This window comes from Rhinatrema bivittatum, chromosome 13, assembly GCF_901001135.1.
Source record: "Rhinatrema bivittatum chromosome 13, aRhiBiv1.1, whole genome shotgun sequence".
Lineage (NCBI taxonomy): Eukaryota > Metazoa > Chordata > Amphibia > Gymnophiona > Rhinatrematidae > Rhinatrema > Rhinatrema bivittatum.
In genome coordinates, this window is record NC_042627.1 from 66254262 (window position 1) to 66278458 (window position 24197).

The following is a 24197-nucleotide window of genomic DNA, read 5'->3' on the forward strand; positions in this document are numbered from 1 at the left end:
CCACTACTTCATGGCGTACAGCCTTCATAAATTTCAGGCCACAGAAAAAGAAAAATGTCTTCCTGAACAAAAATGTCCAGCAGCGAATCTCTTCAGCAAGCTGGATCTGGATCCATAGATGTCTGTTCTGGATAACCCACGTAAGCTCTTCAGAACAATGCCCCGGCCCCAAAAGAAATTAGCACAATAGGCATTAACAATCTGAGATGACAGCAAAGTAATAAAAGCTGAGACTTCATAAGGACGTGCAAAAAGAAACAGATCAGCTTTGAAAGCCAATTATTAACGCAGGTAAAGTGGCCCACCCTCCTCTACGTGAACCTTTGGTGCAATGGGGTTGTATTTAGGCAGGGGAGTAAAGCAGCTTGCGTGCATTCAAGTTTCAAATGTACACACGCTCTGTTACCCCGATTGGCCACCAGCACACATAGGAGATGCAAAGTGCATGCACCACGTGTACACGCATTCTTTAAGGCAGTAAATTTTCAAAGGGAAACCATGCAGGCTCTACATTTGTTTAGAATCAGAGTCCGCACTGATTTCCTTTTTTACATTCACTCAAATAATCTAAAGCTGGCGAGGCTCAGCAGTCAGCAGCCCGTCCCAGGCCATTGCAGAAGATCTGCTCTGCTCAAAGGACAGCACTTACTCAGCTGGCAGGCACCAAGTAGGAGGGAAGATGTTGTATTCCTTGGGGAAGAGCTTTAGAAGCCGGTTTAGGTTTCGGGCCAGCAGGTCCTTCCTGCAGATCTCATTCATCCCTGGGAAATGGTTGATTTTCTAAAACAAAAGGGAATCAAATGAGATTTTTAGGGAAGAACAATGATAAAACATATATAGGTTGGGGCAATTTCCAAAACTCTGGATTGTTGCAAAGTCCTGCAGATCTAGCACCACTTTTCAAAAGGGAAAGTGAACACATTACCGAGGGAAGAAGCACATGCAGAGGTTTGTGCCTCCTTTTTCTGGGGATATAATGCGCATAGCTCTGAAAATGCATAACCACGCGTGCTGCTGGCTCCCATGCACTGTTGATCCCGTGCACAGGCTGTACAGTTTTCAGCCGGGCCCTCTGAACATTGCTCTCATTACGTCAGGATTTTTTGTGTGATCATAAAACGCATTTGAGCTGGACCCGGTGCAGGAAAGGGCAGTGGCGTTTCATGTAAGGCGTTCTCCGAGAGAGAGTGCTAGCTGAGGAGCAATAGCTGCTAAGGTTGCAGGTTTCACAACTTTCTCCAAAAAGCAGAGGCACCCTCCTTTCATATGCTGGCTTCCAGAGCAACATTCGTAGCAATCGTTACCTGAAATCTTTTCATGTCCATAACTCGTTCCAAAGAGACCGAGCAGTCTGTCCAATAAACTGTCCACTCGTCCTCATCCCCTACTTCTTTTAAGCCACAAAGTTTGGCAGCACGACGCACTAAAGAAAAACCCCAAAACAGTCAAATCTCAGGAGATGAACAGGATAGAGTTCATACCAAAAGCATTTCAGACCACCTATTAGTCCACCCTGCTGTCAGTGCTTCTATTGCTAAGCAAATTTGCCTGGTATAAAGCTTAACTGCTGTATTTTGTTGCATTTTAAAACAACTGTTTAGGAGTAGGGATTAATGTAAGCTATTATATTATATTTAAAAAAAAAAAAAAAAAAAAAGAGTGTGCAGTTTAACCTTTGTTCTTCTGCGAGTAGCTTTTCCTTTTCTCGTTGCCCCTCCGCCACTTCTCTCCCTCCAGCAGCTTTCCCACGGGTTCCTTCCCTACATCCAGCCATTCCCCCTGTCTCTTCTCTCCATATGCTTGACATGGCAGCCTCAGGCCACAGTGTCTCTATCTAAGCCTGGTCTGCGCCTGTCCATTTCTCCCAGAGCCGAACACGCATTTTATACTCAATGCACTTTTTTTTTTTTTTTTTTAAATCCCGATGCATTTGCATGGTATTAGCATACTGCATCCGGGAGTTTAAAAAAAAAAATTTGAATCTGAAAATTAAAACTGTGAGCTAAAAACCAGCGCAGTTTCTTAACACCCAGATTATTGCATCGGCCTATCAGTTTCAGCTGTGAAAAGGACCTTTAATTAACTTGCATGGACACGAGTAACAAGGAGCAGAGATCCATAGAGATCAGCGGTTTATAAAAGGTGAGCACTATATTTGTTGTTGCCTTCTCCCTTCCCACTCCCCCCCCCCCCCCCAAAAAAAAAAATACTCCAAGTCCTACAGCCTTGTTTCTGCAGCTCACATCTCTGATGACTGTAAATTTGCAGTCAGAGCATGGAAAAGAGATTTTTTTCCAAAGTATAACCTTGGAAAGCTACACCACAGGGACAATGTATCTGGCACTTATGTGGAGAATGTGGTGTCCTTTTCCGGACAGAGAACCAAAGGGTTCAGCTTCCCTTCCAGCCCTCAGCAGGGGAGTTCAGTTAACCTGTATTTGCCATCAAAGAAGGCAGGGGTAGAAAAAGAGGTGGAAAAAAAAAAAAAGAGGAAAACAATGAGATGGAATACGTGACAAATTTTTCCTTACCGCTTTCATACTTGCAGTTGGTCAGATTTATACCAATTGCCCTGAAATTGAAAAATGAGAGAACATCTGATTAACGTTTGCAAAGCTCCCTTGTCCAATCATACAGGATACCAAAGAAATATGCTCTTCAGTAAATTTCCCTGCCTCCAGCTATTAACAAAGAGAATGAATGGGAGAAAGCCTTTAGAGAACAGGCTTATATATTGCTCCCTTTCCTGGCTAATATATAAGCAGCAATTTTACAGATCAATCAACTTTACAAAGGAAGCTGTGAAAAAGGAAAATTGGTTCTTACCTGCTAATTTTTGTTTCTGTAGTACCATAGATCAGATCAGACCTCCCTTCCAGCAGATGGAGACAGAGAAAGTTTCACAAACACCACCTCATAACCTGGTGTGCCACCTGCAGTCCCTCAATATTATTTATTTATTTTTAGCTTTTCTATACCAATGTTCCTGTAAAATATACATATCACAACGGTTTACAATGCAACAGTAACATTCGCTCAGGGCGATACAAAGAACAGCGGTGGCAATTAACAGAAAAACGGGTCATAACGTAACATAAACCTTATAAGATAATTCAATACAAATCATCTCAGAGTGGATGAGATGAGAACTGGATAAAAACAAGGTAGATAGAAACCGGACAATGGTGTCCGCAAGGAAGGTTTACTTTAGAGAGGGGGAGGATGTAAGTGAGGAAGATTACGTGTCCGGGAAGGCTTGGCTGAATAGCCATGTTTTAAGTTTCTTTTTGAAAGCAGATGGGCAAGCTTCTTGTCTGAGGTCCGGGGGCAAGTATCCAAGCAGAAAATAGTCAAAAAACTTCTAATAAACTAACACTATAATATCCCCCAAATGAGCAGAGGGAAAAGGAAATTTTATAATTGAGAGCTATAACCAATTCTGGAACTTTAAATTTTAAGGACTGGCCAGAAACCTGTGCCATTCTTCAGAATTATTATAGTAAACAGTTTCAGCAGACTCTCCAAATCTCCTCTCCCCCACTGGGTGGGACGCTGAGCTGATCTGTGTACTACAGGAAGGAAAATTAGCAGGTAAGAACCAATTTTCCTTTCCCTGTACGTACCCAGATCAGTCCAGACTCCTGGGATGTACCAAAGCGTCCCTAACCAGGATGGCACTGCGAGAGTCCCGCTCAAAGTACACTTTCACCGAAACTGCCGACGTCCAAGGCCCGGGGGTGTCCAATCGGTATTGTCTGGCAAAGGTATGTAAAGACTTCCAAGGAGCCGCCCTGCAAATCTATTGCGGTGGCACTAGCTGACATTCTGCCCAGGAGGCCACCTGTGACCGAGTTGAATGAGCCCTTAAACCCCTCCGGGATAGGACGACTGTGACAGATGTATGCGGATCCAATAGACTCCTTCAACCAACGGGCAATCGTGGCTTTCGATGCCTTCTGACCCTTTTTCGCACCACTCCATAGTACAAAAAAGGTGATCCGACAATCTGAAACTGTTAGTGACTTCTAGATACTGCAACAAAGCTCTTCTGCCATGCAGACGTCTTAATTCTTTTGCATGTGGCCCACTGTTATAAACTTTATAACCGAAATAACAAAACACTTTCCTGCATGAAGGGTGGCAGAGGCTTTCTTCAATCCTCCTGTAGGTGAGGGAACTGGACCACCAGCTTTCACCTCCGGTGTGATTTAGTGAGCAAATTAGGGTCCCCCAAGCCCTGCTCGTCCTGTCCTGCAACCAGGAGGAATGGTCCCACCGGGACCTGTCAACCTCCTAGGAGGATAAACATCTTCTCGTTTTGATGCTAAAAATCCTCTTCTATTATTTCATCATGAGCCTTCATTTGCAACTTCCCAAGGGATGTCCATTATTTTCCATCCAAACACTAAAGTGAAATTACTTCTTAACTGATAATTTCCTTTCCTTTAATACAGTCAGACCAGTGGGTTATTCATGCCAACCGACAGATGGAGACAGAGATCAACAGGTTCGCTGATAGCACTGAGATATATAAGGAGTGACAACACCAGCCTGCCAGTATTTCTATAAAAAGCTAACTGAAGACAAGTTCAATATTGTCAGCTATCAACTATATTAGAGATTCAAGTTAATTCTTTTTTTTTCAACCAGTGGACTTCCAGAAGAACAAGGAAGCAGAAACGAAGGAAAAATTCCTAACAGTAAACCAGAAATAACTCATCTATTTATTTATTTATTTAAGTTTTTTTTATATACCAACATTCAGGACGATAGTCCCATCATGCTGGTTCACAAGAAACAGGGGTGCAATAATAATAAGACTTTACAATTTGAACAAAAGTGCAGAAAAGCAGTTACATATAACAAGGAAATCAATAACTTGGAGTGAGAAGGAAAATGAAGATCAGATGATTATATATATGTATAAATAGCATTGTATAAATAACATTGTAAGAGGTGGCTATTAATGTTATTATTAGCAGCGAAGTGTAACATTCATTCTGCAGCGAAGTGTAACATTCATTCTGATCCACAGCTCCGCACACCTGCCGGCATGTAAACTCCCCTGCAAGGCACAGACTGTATCAACTCTCCCGGATACCAACAGCGTAGGGAGGGCACTGACCTAAGGAAAGGAAATTATCAAGTAAGAAGTCATTTCACCTTCTTCTTCATCCAGTCAGACCAGTGCGATGTACCCAAGCTACTTCCTCATAGGGCAGGATGGTGCCCCCAGCCTCTTGCAACACCACTGAGGCAAAGGAGGACTTCTCTCAAGCTCCGACTTCCAGGCAGGGAGGCTTAAAAAAGGGATGCAAAAAAATGACCACGTTGCCACTTACAGATCTGCAGAGGAGACACCAACCGCAACTCTGCCCAAGAAGCCTCCTGCACCCTTTTGGAATAATCCAATAGGATGCTGGAATTCCCATAAACCGCCGTAATCGCCTCCTTTATAAAGTGTGCCACCATAGTTCCAGAGGCTGTCATACCCTTCCGTGCTACACAATATATCACAAAGAGATGAACAGAGCACATAAAGGCACACATGACCTTGAAATATCAGAAAGATGTCTCCTCACATCCAAGGGACAAAGCACAGTCTTCAGAATCCACTTGCCTAATAAAGGAAAACAAATGGAAAATTTTAAAATCTGAAAAAACCTTCGGAAGGAAGGAGGGAACTATACAAATCTAGAAACTTCCCTTTGTGACCAGATACCTTCCCAGTCAAACAATTAGTAACTAAGAAGACCATCGTCAACATGAACAACCTTAAGAGTAGCCTCTAGGGGAGCAAACTGTGACCCCCCCCCCAAGAATATAAACTAAATTCAGGTCTCAAGGCGAAACCGGAATCCAGAGCAGAGCTCTAATAAGCTCAACAGTCCTTAAAAACCAATGACATCCAAAATAGAGGAAAGCAGTCTGTGGTGAATACGACACGTACAGAAATAGAGCGCCATTATCTGCACCTTCAAGGTATTAAGAGCCAAAGCTAATGGAACAGGTGTGGCCCCAGCTGCACACTAATGTCCAGAGCACCAATTCTTGCAAACTCTCCAATCCCACACATAAGCAGAGGACTCCTTAGCTTTCAGTAGCAAAGCCATCATGACCTGGGAGCAAACATTCTACAGTAATCATGCCCCCTCAAGAGCCAAACCAAAAGACAAAACTGACCCTGTTCCTTGCGCATTATCAGACTCTGGCAGGTAACTGCCTGGGAGACAGATTTCTAGAGCATTGTCTCATGGCAGATGCCAGAGAGCCATATACGATGGCTGGCGGAACCAGTCCGGAGTAACCAGTAGTACAAGCCCTGGATGTTCCGCGATCTTTGAAAAAGTCTGCATATCAAATGCCAAGGAAGAAAATATATAACATTCCCTCCGTGGGTTACTCGTGAACTAGGGCATTAAACCTGATGGAACCAGCGACACACTTCCATCTGAAAAATGTGCGCAACTTTGCATTCTGGCTGTTCGCCCTCAGATCCCAGTCTGGTGAACCCCACTAAACAACCCCCATGGGGGATCCTTTCCCTGGGTCTATGACACTGCAATAGAAATAATCCACTCTAATAATGCCCACACCTGTTATGCCCAAAAAGAAGAATACACAATGTTAAAGAGACTTGAGGATTCTGGGATCCTCCTTGATGATTTACTACCACCACCCTTGCTAGATCGGAAATCACTCCGACCACCTGCTCCACTAACCGAAGCATGAACTGAAGAAGAGCCAACCGAATCAACCTGGCTTCCAAATGACTGGTGGACTAACTCGCCTCTTCAGAAGACCACTGTCACCAAGCACTCCTGACAATGCGTTACCTTCCAGGTCAGCACACTGGCATCTGTAGACACCATAATCCAGACCAGAGCATCAAGTCCACTCCCCGTTCCAAGTTGCTGCTGTCCAGCTGACATTGCCAGCTTTGCCTTGTCAACCCCAGCATTGGCAGTCTCACAGAATAGACTTGGGACTGGATATTCCATCTGGAAAACATGGCCCTTGAAGGGGACTCCTATGCACCCTCACCCATGGTACCAGATTCAAGGCTGCGGTCATTGAACCAACATTCCCTGTACGTACCAGGATCAGTCCAGACTGCTGGGTTATGCCTCCCCTCCAGCAGATGGAGTCAGAGGATCCTTGGTACTACAGGAACGAAAATTATCAGGTAAGAAACATAATTTTCCTTTCTGTAAACAGGGCCATACCGTCAGGTCCTTAACTGTTCCCAATGACTGGATCTGGCCCCACATCTTCCAAATTCTTATCCCGTTAGACTTACTTGGCTTATCTCAGTTTGATACAGAGTCCCAAGTAATTCAGCAACTAAAATGGCTGAAACTTTCTTTTGAAAAAAACTGTCAGTACATCCCAAAATAATTGGATCACTCGCTGAGAAGCCGATAGGCTCTCTTGAAAGGACTTTGTTCGTGACAGCCAAACATCCAGATAAAGGTGTATCAACCCCTTGCGCAGCATTGCCGACACCACCACAAACACCGATGAAAAATTCTCAGGTCTAGTGGTAACCAAGAATGGAGCCTGAAACTGAAAATGACAACTTAGCACTGCAAACCTCAGGAGGCGCTGATGATCTTTCCAAATTGAAATGTAAAGAAAAGCTTCCACGAGGTCAGAAAAGAAAACTTTGGTTCTTACCTGATAATTTTCGTTCCTGTAGTACCAAGGTTCAGTCCAGACTCCTGGGTTCATACATCCATGCCAGCAGGCGGAGACAGAGAAAGTAAAACTTCCACTGCTTTATATATGCTGATGCCCCCCTGCAGGTCCTCAGTATTAATCTGTACCAAAGCTGAATGCAAACAAACCATCATAAAAAACCCATTGAAATATAAACTTCGTAGAAAACTTGACAAAAATACTTCCGATAACTGTAATATGTAATAGAAAAGCGACAACTCTCCATCCTCCTTAACCCCTGGGCGGGACTCTGGACTGATCTTTAGTACTTACAGGAACAAAAATTATCAGTTAAGAACCAATTTTTCTTTTCCTTGTATATACCCGGATCAGTCCAGACTCCTGGGATGTACCAAAGCTTCCTAGACAGGGTGGGACCTGGAGAGTCCCGCTCGTAACACACTTTCACCAAAATACCGAGACTCCCGATCCGCCACATCAAGGCGATAATGCCTTGCAAAAGTATATAGCAACTTCCAAGTTGCCACTCTACAAATCTCTTATGGCAATACCAAGTGAGCCTCTGCCCAAGAGGCCGACTGAGACTGGGTGGAATGAGCCCTCAAACCCTCCAGTACTGGCTTACCTTTGAGAATGTAAGCTGATCCAATAGCTTCCTTAAGCCACCTGGCAATAGTGGTTTTGGAAGCTTGAAGGCCTTTCTTCGGACCACTCCAGAGAAAGAAAAGATGGTCCAAGCGCCAAAAACTATTTGTGACCTTAAGATAGCGAAGAAACGCTCTATGGACATCTAAAAGCCGAAGCTCACATGCATTTGGTTCTAAATCAGACAAGTCTGAAAAAGCCGGCAGCTCCACTGACTGATTAACATGAAATGAAGATATCACTTTCGAGAGAAAGGATGGAACTGTCCGTAAAGACATGCCCCCATCCGATATCTTAAGAAAAGGATCACGACATGACAAAGCCTGTAACTCTGAAATGCGCCTTGCAGAGCAAATGGCTACCAAGAAGATCACCTTCAAAGTCACATCCTTCAACGTAGCCCTACGTATGGGTTCAAAGGGAGGTTCATATAAGCCACGAAGGACCAGGTTGAGGTTCCAAGGAGGACAAACCTTCCTCACCGGCGGACACAGATTCTTGACCCCTTGAATAAAATGGACCACATCCGGATGAGAGGACAAGCGATAGCCATCCAGGTTTCCCCTCAAAGAGGCCATTGCCGCCACATGAACTTGAAGGGAGTTGAAAGCAAGACCCTTGACCAAACCATCCTGAAGAAAGATAACATGTGTGCCACGGAAGTGTGCAAGGTCTGAATCCCCTTCGCCAGACACCAGGATTCAAAAATCTTCCAGACTCGGACGTACGCCACTGAAGTGGACTTCCGCCTAGACTGAAGGAGGGTAGAAATCACCGACTCCGGGTATCCTTTCGACCTTAAACGCCTCCTCTCAAAAGCCATGCCGCTAGACAGAAGCGATCTGCCTGATCCGAAAATACGGGACCCTGATGTAGTAGACCAGGGAGATGACTGAGTTGTAAGGGACCCTTGACCACTAGATTTAACAGATCTGCAAACCAAGGACGGCGTGGCCACTCCAGGGCCACAAGCACCATCTCCGCTGGGTGCCTCTCTGTTCGCCATAGGATCTTGCCCACCAGAGGCCAAGGAGGAAACACATAGAGCAAACCCCCCCCCCCCCAATGCCAGGGTAGGACCAGAGCATCTACGCCCTGGGCGCTGTAATCTCTGCATCTGCTGAAAAACCGAGGAGCCTTCGCATTGTGACAAGTTGCCATCAGATCGACCCGCGGACAACCCCACTTCTTGAGAATGAGGTGCATCCCCGCCTCTGACAACTCCCACTCTCCCAGATCCAGAAGCGTGCAACTGAGATAATCGGCTTGTACATTCTCGACTCCGGCAATATGAGACGCCGAGATTTGGAGCAAATGTTGTTCTGCCCACCGTATCAAAACCCGAATTTCCAGTGACACAGCATGGCTCCTGGTGCCCCCTTGGCTGTTTATGTAAGCTACCGTGGTCACATTATCTGAGAGCACTTTCACCGACTGCCCTTGGAGCAAAGGCTGAAAGGCAAGCAAAGCCAAACGCACTGCCCTGGCCTCCAACCGATTGAAAGACCAAAACGCCTCGAGCCGCTTGACTCTGACAATCTGCTCCCCAACCAGAAAGACTGACATCCGTGGTCAGTATCACCCAATCCGGAATCTCCAAGGATATCCCTTTCAGGAGGTTGGGAGGGTGGAGCCACCACGACAGACTGTCCTTGGTCTCTGGACTCCACTGGCCCAGGAGTGCTCGCTGCAGGAGATGCATATGAGCAAAGGTCCACAGCACCAGCTCCAAGGTGGAAGTCATGAAACCGAGGACCTGTAACACATCCCAAGCTCTGGGGATCCTCAATTGCGCCAATCGCCAAATCTGTGATTGTAGCTTGCGGGCCCTTTCGTTCGTCAGAAATACTCTACCCTTGTTGGTGTCGAAGAACACTCCCAGATACTCCAGAGTCTGTGATGGTACCAGGTGGCTCTTCGCCAAATTCACCACCCAGCCTAATGATCACAAGGTCCGAAGTACCGTTTGCACTGCTGTATGGCAACTGGCTGCCGACTTCGCCCGAATGAGCCAATCGTCCAGATAGAGATGCACAAGGACCCCCTGCCAACGTAACGCCGCTGCCATGACCACCATGATCTTGGTAAAGACCAGAGGTGCAGTGGCCAATCCGAAGGGGAGCGCCTGGAACTGGAAGTGCTGCCCCAAGACCATGAACCTCAGATAGCGTTGATGGTCCCAAGAAATAGGGATGTGAAGATATGCTTCCATCAGATCTAGGGACGTCAGGAACTCCTGGATGTGCACTGCTGCTATCATCGAGCGCAACACTTCCATCCAAAAACAAGGAACCCTCAACGCCACATTCACCTGCTTCAAGTCGAGAATGGGGCAAAAGGTTCCCTCCTTCTTCGGTACTACAAAGTAAATCGAATACCGCCCCGTTCAAAGTTCCTCTGGAGGCACCGGCACCACGGCCCCCAGGCGCTGCAACCTGGACAGAGTCTCCCGTACCGCCCTGTGTTTCTGAATCGAGCCGCATGGTTGCGGACGGGCCGAGCAAAATCTAAGGCGTAACCGTCTCTTATCACACCTAGTACCCACTGGTCCTGTGTGATCTTGGCCCACTCCCTATAAAACAATGCTAGCCGACCTCCTACAAAAGAACGGTGGAGTGGGCTGACCTCCTTTTATTGCGCAGATTTGGGACCGGAGGCAACGGCATTGCTGGAGTTCCTGAAGGGCCTATGGCCCCCTCGAGAGGGCTGCCCCCAGGACTGTCCTCTAGATGAGAAATTCCTCTGTGCTGCCACCCCCGCGGGTTGCGGCTGGCGACCTGCGAGTGTCCCGAAAACGCTGCCGAGCGGGAAAACTGCACCTACCCCGGGGTCTGCCTTCTGGCAAGCGAGGCACCTTAGCATCTGCCAGCTGCTGCACAATGTGATCCAAGTCCTCACCAAACAGGAGCTGACCCTTAAAGGGTAGACGAAATATCCGCAGACCAGTTACAAAGCCAGAGCATGCGCGTTGCCGACACCGCAGCCCCCATAATACGGAAGGACGTCCGGACCACATCGTACAATGCATTGGCCACAAACGCTATCGCCGATTCCAACCGGTCTGTGCGAGCAGCTTGCTCATCCATGAGTGTCTGCTCCTCCTGGGCACGCTGTACCCAGCGTAAGCATGGACTCTGCATGAGGCTGGAACAAATAGCCACGCGAAGACCAAGGGCAGAGACCTCAAAAATCCTTTTGAGTTGAATCTCTAGCTTGCGATCCTGAACGTCCTTCAGAGTTGTCGCCCCCGTAACCGGGATATTTGTCTGTTTTGTCACGGTGGAGACCGCGGCGTCCACCTTGGGTAGGGCAAACAAGTCTAGGGTCTGTTCCGGCAAAGCATACAGCTTAGCCATAGCCCTGCTGACTCTCAAGCCCGCGTCCGGCATATTCCATTCCTGCTCCACCAATGTCTGAACGGACTTATGGTATGGGAATCCAGCGGAAGGACACCTCATGCCCTGTAAAACCGGATCTGCACCGCCCTTACGAGAATCAGCAGGCGGAGACTGGAGCCCCAGTTCCTCCAGGACCTGAGGAAGGAGTGGTGCTAGTTCGTCTCTGCAGAACAACCTGAGGATCTTGGGATCATCCCCCTCTGCCAGAGGTCCAGAGTCCAAATCGTCACCCAGGTTGTCATCCACCACGACCGGGTCCGGTGCCCCAGTACTGTCCAGTATTCTCCCTGGACCGTCGGGATCGTCCTGCTGTGCCTCTGTGGGCACCCGCACCCCTCGAGTGGGCGCAGCTCCTGCCTGCAACAGCCTCTGTATGCCCAGACCGGGAACCAAGTCAGGCAGTGATCCCCCCTGGGACAAGCCAGGCTCCGGAAGCAAAGGGAGTGGGGGGTTGCTGGTAGGAGCAGACACAAGCCCCTACCTGTTCCTGCCTACCGGACCCTTTTTTTTTTTTTTGTAAACAAACTTTACTGCACTAAAAGCAGCCTCACTGAGAGATTCCTCTCCTAACACTGAAGAGAGATCTCCAGCTCTATTCAGCAAAAACAATTAAACAGGAGAGGAAAGTGAGGAAACTAATTTGGGAGCCAACTCGTGACAGGGAGGGATCCAGACCACAGGATGTGCACCTCACGGTTACTTCGGGATATGGGCGTACAAAAGGGTCACCGACCTCCTTCCCCCCCCCACCACCTCAACCAGAGTAAGGGCTCCTCACGAGCAACCCCGAACCCCTGGGAGGAAGGCTCAACTTAAAATTTAAAAAAAAAATCAACAAAAAAATACTAGACCAAACTGCAGGGTTCAAGCAACAGTCCTGCACTGCTGGAGACAGAGAAATACTGAGGAACTGCAGGGGGCATCAGCATTTATAAAGCAGTGGCAGTTTTACTTTCTCTGTCTCCGCCTGCTGGCACAGATGTATGAACCCAGGAGTCTGGACTGATCCGGTACGTACAGGGAATGTCTCCTTTCTCACCAGCATAATTACCAAACTTAAGGCGCCCTTCCTGAAGAGGGCAAGATATCAAGTACCCTCCTTCCAGTCCAGGACAGGCAAAATGATCCTCTCTTTTATTTATTTTTTCAGGACCACAAATTACATCGAACATCGCCCTAGCCCTTCCTGGTCCTTCCATGTCAGAAATAAAGCCTGCAAGCCGAGAAGTGTCTGTAGAATAGACTTTACTGCTGCTCCTTTCAAGACCAAGAGCTCAGGAGAAACCATTAAGAGCCATAAACAGGACGAATGAATTCAAGAGCATAATCAAGGTTTTCAGGAGCCAGCGTTCGGTTGGAAATTGGGCTCCTCTCGGAAATAAAGCAGAAACAGATGGCCACCAACTGGCACCAGGCACAGAGTCTCCAAGGCCTCCTTTCACCATCCTAGAGGAACTGGGACCAACGGCTCCATCTTTACCTCCTTTCATGGACCGCATGGACTGGAACCCAAGACATGGTCTAATCAAATTAGACCAGGAGACATAGGCTGGTAACCAGATGCATTTTTTGATTTAAAATAAATTCTTACTGTCATATGGTAACCATATACAGTCTTAAGTTCAGCAGACATCACAGTTATATGACTGGAGCAGTGGGGATCAAACTTTGTGGTCCCTGAAGTGCAAGGCCAACCGAACTGACAGCGAAGCCACAAGGATTCCCTAAATCAGCAAGACCACATCCAGGCCCACATTCGACAGGCTGCTGACCTCCTTTACGGACAGACCATGGCCACACCAAAATGTACTGAAAACCTCTCTTTCATCCAATCCCAGTGGAGAGAGAAACCCGGAGTGGACTTCTGGGCAGATGTCTTACCACATGCACTCAATAATAAATTAGACCACTACAGCAGGCCCAAACCAAGGTTAGGACTCCAGAGAAATGGGAGTCACCTCCATAGAAGTTTGATCAATGCCTGCCTGCGGATCTAAATGGCGCAGGGCTTTACAGAAATGTGAATCTCCTCGTGTCCAAACCCATCCCTGTTTGGTGTAGCCAGCCTGTGGAACTCGCTTACAGGTTTTGCTCCAGGATCTTTTATCCTTTTTTTTTTTTTTTTTTTAATGGACTGAATGAGTTGACTACAACTCTAGGAGTTCAGGTCCATGGGCCATAGCTGTTCAGCCAAAGGGACTCTTTCCTGGCCAATAGGTGGATGTATAGAATTCAGTTAAAATATCTGCCCTCTGCCAATTAAATATGGCCACATGCCCAGGCAGAAAATCTTCATCCTCTGAGGAGAACAGCAGTGCAAAGAACTCTTCAGCTGTGCTAAACCCAGAGGCAATCCGCCCGTTCTGCTAGCTAGAATCTCACTCTGGATTGAACGGAGAGGACACGGAGAAAGCCTCCAAACCGCATGGTCTGAGATGGCTGCCATTCATGCTGAGGCCCCATCTTCTGAAGCAGTGCCCCATGCCAAACAAAAGGCTTGCAAGCCTTTACTGAATTTCTGGGAGACGAGAGCCCATGGTCGGGCAGAAGCTGCACTGCAGCAGTAGCCACCACATCAGACACAGCCCCGGTTGGAGAAACACCCTCAGCTCGCCTGAGAAAGCCCACCATTTTCCTTATAGCTTTGCAGCTGCCATGTGGCTGCTGCCCTTTCCAGTAAATAAAAGGACACCATGGGAGTAGCCTGCTCTGCCAGGAGATTCTTACCAGACTCCAGTGCCCCCTCCTGTTAACACAAACTCGTGACTCTGGAGGTCATCCCAAGCCACCACACAGTCTTTGCAGAGCTGCTGACCGCTTCTAACCTACACCTGCCTCAGTGTACAGGTCCTGCATAGAGCATTTTTTTTTTTTGGGGGGGGGGTGTTTGCCACTTTCAGTCATCGGCGAGATTTACCACCCACACATGCGGCCCGAGTGAGATTCCTCTAAAAGATAACTCACCCCAGTAGAAGGTTCTCTCTGACCCTGGGAAGCTCCTAACAGCTGGTCTCCTGCTGCTACAATCTGAACCTCTGACAAATGTCCCCATCCCCCCCATTTTGTTTCATAATCTTTATTGCTGAGCCACCCAACCAGGAGAAGCATTAAAATTACAGCCACTCTCAAAAGGAAGGATCAGAAGGAGACAGACAAGGAGACAAAGATGTGTGGGGGGAGGGAAACTGTGGCAGACAACAGAAAACTCCACCAAAGCTCTCTGGAAGCTGCCCGGACTCAGGCTGCTCAATTGTGGGAGGAAACAGAGGCCGTCACCACTACAGCTAATCGGTCCCTTTCTTCCCTTTTTCTCTTGTGATATAATTGTCCTAGAACCCCGCTCAACTGAGGGCAGGAGTGTACAGCCATCATCTCAGGAGCCTAGCACAAGATTTCCTGCTGAGCCTACCAGGCCGCAGACCACAGCGCAGGATGCTTACCTACCATCTGCTGGAGACAGAGAACACTGGCAGGCTGGTGTCAGTATGGGGGTATATAGGGAGTGACATCAGCAAGCCTGTTGATGTCTGTCTCCATCTGCTGGTTGGCATGCATAACCCATTGGTCTGGCCTGGTCTGACTGGATGAAGCAGAAGGTGCAAATGTCCATGAGTACTTTCTGTCCACAACAAGTTTCAAAATAAAAATACCCACACTCTTCTACTTTGAAATTTGGTGCAAAGTCAGCAGGCAAAAAGTACCTAATGCAATCAGTTTGAAAATTCCCCCTTTTATATTTTAGTTTTGCAGCTAGTGGAAGGTACTGCGGTTCTTAAAACCTAAAATTCTGGATTTTTTTAAATGATACAACTGCAATTGAATGATGCAGTCCATACACTTGGCATGCCTAGTGGAACTTTACCTTGAACCTCAAATACAAGCCTTCTGTGAGCAACCAAGAGAGCCCACCCAACAGCTTTAGAGCCACAGAGCATGGAAAGCACCAGGAGAAAACAAACAGTCTAGTACCTGCGTCTTTTCCTTTTTCTCCTTCTGCCAGTCTCAGGCTCTGCTTTGGTTTTAATGCGCTCCAATTTGGGCTCTAACATGATGGGCTGAGACTTGATGCCTTCCTGGCTCTTTTCACCAGAGATGGACTCTGTCTCTTGCTTCTGCTTTGCACTCAACCTGGCTTGCTCCATTCCAGAAATGCTCACCAAAGACAACTTTCGACATCCTTCATCCAAACTTACAATACTTTCAGTCCCCGATTCCTCAGTTAAAACTTCTTCCTCCTCCTCCTCCTCCTCTTCCTCCTCGGAGTCATCCTCTGAATCACTGCATCCTGACTCCATCTTCAAGTCATCAAACACCTCTAAGCAGGTACAGAGCAGAGGAACTCATTATTATGTGGGAAAAAAAGCAGAAATGCCCTATTGTGAATTCAGAGCTGGGCTAACAGATGATAACAGTGTTAATTATAAAAAAAGGTTCCAACACTAAATAAAGAGATTAAGCTTAAAAAGAAGTTCCAACATTCTGGGCTACAGTGAATTCCCATAATAACCAGCCTTTTGATTTTAGCCCACTATGTCGCAGCAGTTTCTTACAGTCACCACTCTCCAAGATTCCAGACCACCATAAATTGCATGAAAGTCTGAATATATTCAGGCTGCAACATTTTTTTTTCTCCTGTTTGTAGAAAATATATTGGAGCAAGCTCGGTGGATATTCAGTTCCATCCTATTAGAAATCTGCTACCGAGCACAATTTTTTGCACATCTTTGAATTTTGAAGGACGTTAGTATATACTGATTATGTTTTTATGTATTAATATTCCACTTTTCCAGCTCTTCAAAGTGGATTACATGTAAGTACTGTATTTACTGTTGCTATTAGGACCATTTTTATTGTGCTACTAGATGTATGCAGTGCTGAATGGCTACACATACGAGACAGTCCCTGCTTCATGAAGCCTACAATCAATATGATCATATGCCCAAACACTGCGTCTTTGTCCACCAGTGCTAGTGAGGATCTAATCTGCTCCCTCAATTCCTGATTATTCCGTTTCTTGACTTCTAGGTACCTCTGCTGCTATTCTGTTCATTTTTAAGGGTGCCATTAAAAGGCTAATAATAAAATCAATAATTGCTCTCTGGTGAGTCCCATGCAGCCTTGTCACTTCTCCCATCTTCACCTCCGCCAATGAGACTTTCAAGTTCTCCTCAGCCTCCTACCATCTATTGGTTCTTCTAAGGCCATAATGGGCCAAGCTCCACCAATGAAATCCTTTGGATCTTTCGTCTCCTTGTCTCTCTAGTGGGCTTACATCACCTCCCTCCAGATCCTCCAGTCTGAGCTGCCTCGTCTAAAACCATTGTCAAATTATTTCCATTCCATTTGTAGTCAAAATATTTGGCCAATTTGTTTTGTAGACAATTTACATTTCTTTGAGAAATGTTTACATCATCTTCAAAAGGCTCTGAAGATGCATGTCTGCACATTAACTTTGTAATTGTATCTTTTATTGTTCTTAGCTGTGAAATGTCTACTGCTTTGAACTATGTGAAAAGTGCCTTGCAAATAAAAAAAACTGTAATTTAAAGTCAGATTATCAGTATTGTTCATCCTCACATTAATTTTAGATTGTAAAATTAGATTGTAAGCCCTCTGGGGATAAGGAAATACCTATAGTACCTGAATATAATCCGCTTTGAAGTGCGAAAAGCGGAATATAAAAATCTAAATAAATAAAGTAATTTATTTAGCATTTGCTAACGAGTTAGCAATGTATTTTGGTGTCGTGTTCAGGTGTAGTCGTATAATATTTTCCAGTCATACAGGCCGATACAGTACACCGGAGCGCACTGTTAACCCGCATTTGGACGCGTGTTTGATGCGCTAGCTTTACCCCTTATTCAATAAGGGGTAACAGCGCGTCAAAAAACGTGCTTCCAACCCCTCCGAAACTAATAGCGCCCGCAACATGCAAATGCATTTTGATGGCCCTATTAGTTATTCCCGCGCGGTATAGAAAGTAAAATGTGCAGCCAAGCCGCACATTTTACTTTCAGAAATTAAAGCCTGCCCAAAGGCTGGTGTTAATTTCTGCCGGCGCCGGGGAAGTGCACAGTAATATCATGGCGATATTAACTCGGAGGCCCCAAAAGTAAAAAAAAAAAAAAGTAAAAATCGGCCCGCAGCCAGGAAGACAGACGTTCAATTTTGCCGGCATCCATTTTCCGAACCCGTGGCTGTCAACGGGTTTGAGAACTGACGCCGGCAAAATTGAGCGTCGGCTGTCAAACCCGCTAACAGCCGCCGCTCCTGTCAAAAAGGAGGCGCTAGGGACGCAATAGTGTCCCTAGCTCCTCCTTTTACTGCGGGCCCTAATTTGCATAGGCCACTCTCCTGAATCGCGCGCCCAGGAGAGTGGCCTGTGTGCGCGCCGGGAGAGCGGGCGCTTGCCAGCTCTCCCACGCGTTTTTCTGAATCGGCCTGGTAGTCACAGAGGCGGAAGGGGACAACTGCATCTTAACCAAAGATGTTTCATCTATCATTCTGTACCTATCAAGGATATGGAAATAGTTTTATGTTTTAAAACGAAATTCTCTTTGTCTTGTCTGTACAAAAGGGGCTACTTTGCATTGCTGTGATTTGTTAGTTTCTGAGGCATAAAACTAGTAACCTTAAATGATGACAGCCCCTGTATTTAATTATGAAATGCTTAATCTGCCAGTGGAAGGTTCCCACTGTACTGCTTTTATTATCCCCTTCTTTTGAACATTTATTTCATATTCCTGGGGGGGGTGGAGCTCTAACTGAAGCAGCCACTCCTATAACTTCTAGTAAAGTCACTGTGGGGGTAATATTGCAACACTGCACACAAAAAAGTTGGCAAATGTGCACCTAAGTTAGTAACAGCAAGTTTCAAAGAGCACTTATGTGCATGATTCCGCCTTGAAAACTATCTAAAATATCTACCCGGTACAAGTAACACCTGCTAAATCATTCGCACTAATTTGTCCTGAAAATTTACCTGCAAACTTATTAAAATCCAAAAGTATGGGCCTAAGTCAAAACCTTCCCCAACTCCGCCCCTGCATATAAAAGTTTCCCCACGTATCAGACTGGCAGGACTATGCACAAAACACTGCAGAAGTCCCTTTGACAATTATCCTCCCAATGACAAAGCTCAGCATCAGAATACTTTCCTCAGAAGTCATGGCTTCAGCAAAATGTTACTGTAGGGAAGAAAAATAATCCATGTATCCAAACTCTGTAACCCATCTATGGTTCTGGATATTTAAAAAAAAAAAAAAAAAAAAAAAAGAAGCAGCTTTGGAAAGAATCATTTTCATCCTCACTGAATTTTTGGATACTTTTGCGCATTTTTGGAGGGAATTAATGGCTCCAAATTGAAATGAAAGATGGTCTGGTTGCACATCAGAAGCTTGTCACTGTCCCTTCTCTTCTCACCCCTTTGCAAGCTTTTGTGCAGCCAAGAGAGCAGAATTGTGCTGCCAGGTCAGCCGCTTCAGAGGTGCTATCTTGCACTACATACATCCAAAGTGTTACGAGTTCTTTAGGAGGCAATGTTTAAAGCCATGGAAATAGGCAAAATGTACACACATTGTTCTGCAAAGTGCATACTTTTACACACATACACTGGAGGCATTTCTGAAGGCAGGGTTAAATAGAGGAAGACAACTATGCACAAACAGCCCAATGCAATATCGGCGTGCGTTAAAGGGGCGCTCATGATTGAGCCCCCGCCCCCTTAATGCACAGCGATCCACCTCTCTGGGGCACCCAATACAAAATGCAAATGGGTTGCTGCAGTGAAAAGGAGGCGCTAGGGGAAATTGCGCGCCCCTAGCGCCTCCTCGGCAGCGGGCGCCCGGGAGAGGTAGCTGACAGCCACTTGGGAAAACGGACGCTCAATTTTAGAGCATCCATTTTCCTAACCTGTGCACAGCCCTATATTAGGAAAATGGACGCTCGTTAATTGAGCACCCCTTTTCCTAATCTGACCACCGGCACCCATTTTTCAAATTTTTTTTTTTCAGGACATAATAATTTTGTAGTTCCTCTTACTTAATATTGCCATGATATTAAGTCAGAGGAAGTACAGAAAAGCAGTATTTTCTGCTTTTCTGTACACTTTTTGGGCTCCTCAGAAATGTGCGCGTTGGGCGCACATTTTTCTTTGCATTGGGGGAAATAGGTAAGTGTCTCATCAACATGAATTTACATATGATGAGTGCTATTACCTATGCCCTCAATTGGACGCATGTTTTGGACCCGATAACCCCCATTTTGCATTGGGGATTATGGACGCACATCAATTGCATGTTGAGCTGTGCACTGTGGCCAGCATACGGTATTGCATCGGCCTGTGAGTAATGGCCGGAAAAAGGACCCACTGAAAAAGCAGGCACAAATCTCTGCGGGTACATTTTCCAGGGGCAATAAATTATCCAGGTAGTTTCCCTTTGACTCTTGCTGCAAACCCTGCAGGTAAAAACTACCAACAGAGTTTGCACCAATGCAGTCAGTTTGATTATTGCTTCCATCAATGTTACCCCACACCTCATAAAGCTTTCTGCTTCTCTATGCTCTCAATGTACTGCTCAAGCAAAGGTGCTATTGGCATCAAATTTTCAGATTTGGGTAAAGCGGATAGTGAGCCACAGCAACTGTATAGTGAAAGATCTGGTGCCATAAAATGTTGTTATTGATACAGAATAAAGATAGAAAACCTATCTGAATATGAACCAGCTAAATTCTGACCTGTTTGATCATTCCCTCCCAGGGTTATCCTGCACTCTGGAGGCTCCCACACTGCCATGGTAGAACTGTCCCCAGCACTGTAAGTTCCTGTGAGCTACAGAATAGAACTACACAAGTCAATATACCGGGACACCCCTGTAGCCTTGCCTCCTCCACTAGTTTGGACAGCTATAGTAACAAATTCTTCTACCTTTATTTTCTTTTGGTTTGTCTTCTCCTGGTATTCTACCAACTTCCAGCATGAGGCTGCTTCTCCTTGGTTACTTTTCTGGTGGGGTTGGGACTGTAAAGAAATTACAAGCAAAATCTTTCGAACTAGAAATGAAAAAAAAATTGCCATTTAGGATCCCATTTGTAAACCAGCCTTAATCTGAGATTTTGTCATGAGCAGAAGTTATTTCGAGTGTGATTCTAAATCAGGACTTTGCCACTTACATCCCTGTTTTAAGGTTCTTATTCATATGATCTAGGTTTGTGATCTGATAAACCTTGCAAATGGATGATCTTCTTAAAAAAAGGTATCGGGTTAGTGAGGGAAGTAGCGGGAAAATATCCAAACTGCTCTCCATTCTGCTTCAGTGGTACAGGCCTTTCTCAAACCCTTCCCTTCCTCAGAATCTCTCCTCCCTCTAGCTCATCCCCACCAGTCTCTCTGGGCCCCACTACTCTCTCCCACCAGTTTCTCTCTTCCTAGCAACTCTCTCTCACCACTCTTTCTCCCAGCCAATCCCCAGCAGTCTCTCCCTCTTCCCACTACTCTCCACTCAGCTTATCCCCAACAATCTCCCTTTCCCTATCAACCATCCTCACCATTCTCTCCCCAGTCCATCACCAATCTCTCTTTCCTGCACCATCCTATTCCCAGATCATCTCCATGACTCTCTCTCTCCCTTTCCCCAACCCATCCTCATCAGTCTCTCTTCCAACCATTATTCTCCCCAGACCCCCACCACCACTGTCTGTTCCCACTGTTTCTCTAACTCCCTCCCCCAACCTCTCTCTCTCTACCTAGTATGGCTCCACCATACTCTCTCTTCTCTAGGCTCTGGATCACCTGATTTCTGCTGCTGCTGCTGGCTCTCCCTCACTCTTCTCCTCTTTCTCAGTTGCAGTGAAATCTTCCTTTGGGTTGGCAGCAGTGGTGCAGGTTCCCAGGTGCTTCTATGGAAGGGCCCCACTCTTACTTTTTTTCCAGGGACCATCCACAGTGCACATCCCTGGGGACATATTCGGCCCCACACTTCTTTCCTTCAGGTAGGTGGAGAGGGCAGGGCTGATGTACACGCCTGGGGTGTTAGCCTTGCACGTCTTTCCTACAGATGAGAGGCAGGAGGGCAATGGTAGTGCATACTTTCAGCAGCGAGAATGGCCCCACCTATCTTTCCTTTGGATGCAGGAGAGAACAGAATCAGTGCACACTCCAAGGGGTGTGATAAGTCTGACTTTCTCTTCTGCTGGGAATGAGGTCCTAGACAATACTTAGCAGCCCATTCTTTTTGTCATCAGACACCACATGCTCCACTCTTTTCTAGCAGATGATGTCTGACAGGAAGCTAAAAATTGCCACTTCCATTACATAGAAAAATTCCTGCATTAAGGTAAGGACAATACTATATTATTCTGCTGCTCCAGACTGCAGGGCACAGAGCCAAGTGAAAACATTGCCTGACCTTCACTGCTTTGTTTGAAACAGCCAAAGGTGGGAAAATGTGGTGCCTGACCTCAAGCTTTTGCTGGACTGTGAGAAAGGCGAGCTATGTAACAGCACAGACTCCCACAGCAGCCTATTGCTGCTAACAGCAAGAACTTTGTTGAGGGGAGGGAGACCAGGGCACGATTCATCTTTCAGGTAAGGCGCTCTGGAGTGCGCAGATGAAGCAGGTGCTGTTTCACCTTTGGGAGGGTGACTTGGTACAGCACCTCTGCCTCTGGAAGCTGCATGCTGCGGGCTGGAGTTTAGCTATGAAAGAAGGGGCATCCTTGCTTGAACACAGCAGCGCTCGTGTCTTATACCATTATTGCCAACAATCTGGTATAGCTATACCACAGCAGCCAAATAAATAAATGTCTGCAACATCAAGGTTATTCAAAAGTATTTCTATCCCATGCCCTCCATAGTTTAGGGTGGGTTACAGAGACTTTCTAACTTATTCAAGGCAGGCAGTTGGAAAAACAATTAGTTTGATAATTGGCTCGGGTATAGTGGATTGTTGTATTTGGTATAATTTTGCAAATCAAAAACTATGAAATTTTTTTCTCCACGGCTGACTTTGATTTCATCTTTGGAAGTCCGGGAGAAGTTACTAGTAACAGGTCAGGATGCCAGTGTTATGATTTTTTCAAACATGTCTATTAATATTTCTAATTGTGCTCTTGTTTCTTCGCTGTAACTTAGGTTTCAGTACTGGCAAGTCTGCAGCAAAGTTCCTGAAAAGTTTTCAACATAGCTCAGAGACCAGAAGTACAAAAGAAGGTGACTAGCCAAGTGTTTTTAGCAAGTAAAAGTATCCGCGCTGAAGCATGCACGAGTTAGCAGGAGATCCTGCACCGTGCCAAGTCTCACCAATACGCCGAGAGCCACGGCTCAAACTCAGTTAAAAAAAAAAAAGGAGTACCTCTTATTGACATAACGCCAGTAACTAAGAACTGTTGTCAAGGACGCTCCGCAGCCACTTCCGGTCCTACAGCCTGGGGCTGCCCCTGCCTTGCCTAGCTTTCCCCCGCTTGTTAATACAACACCCAGCTCATTAATCGTTCCCTCCACGAACCCGTGCCCGCTCTGAGCCCTCCTACCTCTGGCTCTCGCCTGCCGCCGATCTCCGACGCTTCAGACCCGCGCAAGGCCCGGACGCTGGCTCTGCCGTCACCATGGAGACGGGACAGCGCGACCCCGGCGGGAAGGAGGAAAAGGCCGCAGTGCGCCGAGCCGGGGGAGGCGGGCCGAAGCGCAGACTCGGCGGCGTCACGCCTCCTCCGTTTCCTCTGATTGACAGCACGTAGGAGGCGGGGCTGCACGTTGCGACGCTCCTCTCGGGCAGCGTCGCTAAAGCAGGGCGTGCGTGATTGGGTTAATTTTTAAAAGAAGCTGGCGGGGATTTGCAAGCTGTTAGGGTCTTTATTATTATTAATGAAGTCGCAAATACAGGTTATTTAACCAGTACAACATATGAAACTACTTTCACAGACGGAGCTCGAAAGTACAACCATTTTAACAACAACAAAATATAACAGGGATGGTGAACTCCAGTCCTCGAGGGCCGCAAGCAGGCCAGGTTTTCCGGATATCCACAATGAGCATGTATGATTAAGATGTGGAGGCAGTGCATGCAGATCTTTCTCATGCATATTCACGGTGGAGATCCTGAAAACCTGGCCTATTTGCGGCCCTCAAGAACTGGAGTTTGTCATCCCTGCTATATAGCAATACTAGCAGCACATACATGACACCCATACAGCCACATTCATTCTCCATTAAAACAAAAGGTAATAATAATTAAGCCAAAGAACGCTCAGTCAAACGCCATAGTGTGGAGAAACCTATAGATCGAAACCAGTCTTGGATGGCATTTGCTAATAAAGAGCATAGCCCCAGTTTTAAAATCATCCTTAGGCAGCAGATGTTGCATAAAGATAACACCTACTCTTTCAATATGCATCCATTCTCCCCTAATATTTATTTATTTATAACTTTTCTATACCGAAGTTCAAATAACAGAGTTAATTATCACGCCGGTTTAC

The 24197-nt window shown here is 46.3% G+C and overlaps 1 protein-coding gene across 11 annotated transcripts in view; it reads right to left on the minus strand.

Moving 5' to 3' along the window:
- Positions 1-24197, minus strand: part of TTLL6 (tubulin tyrosine ligase like 6) — a 123553-nt gene that overhangs the window by 90535 nt on the left and 8821 nt on the right. For 3 of the 11 annotated variants that reach the window (XM_029574556.1, XM_029574557.1, XM_029574549.1), the window contains exons 1-7: positions 23253-23444; positions 21514-21772; positions 20650-20742; positions 15693-16038; positions 2532-2572; positions 1305-1423; positions 650-780 (exon numbers count right to left, since the gene is read on the minus strand). In XM_029574556.1, the coding sequence (XP_029430416.1) occupies positions 650-780; positions 1305-1423; positions 2532-2572; positions 15693-16038; positions 20650-20701 (689 nt within the window). In that variant the 5' untranslated portion in view covers positions 20702-20742; positions 21514-21772; positions 23253-23444. Of the gene's footprint in view, positions 1-649; positions 781-1304; positions 1424-2531; positions 2573-15692; positions 16039-20649; positions 20775-21513; positions 21773-23252; positions 23447-24197 lie in introns of those variants that run through there. The other 8 variants (XM_029574560.1, XM_029574558.1, XM_029574559.1 and 5 more) reach the window with 7 other exon arrangements.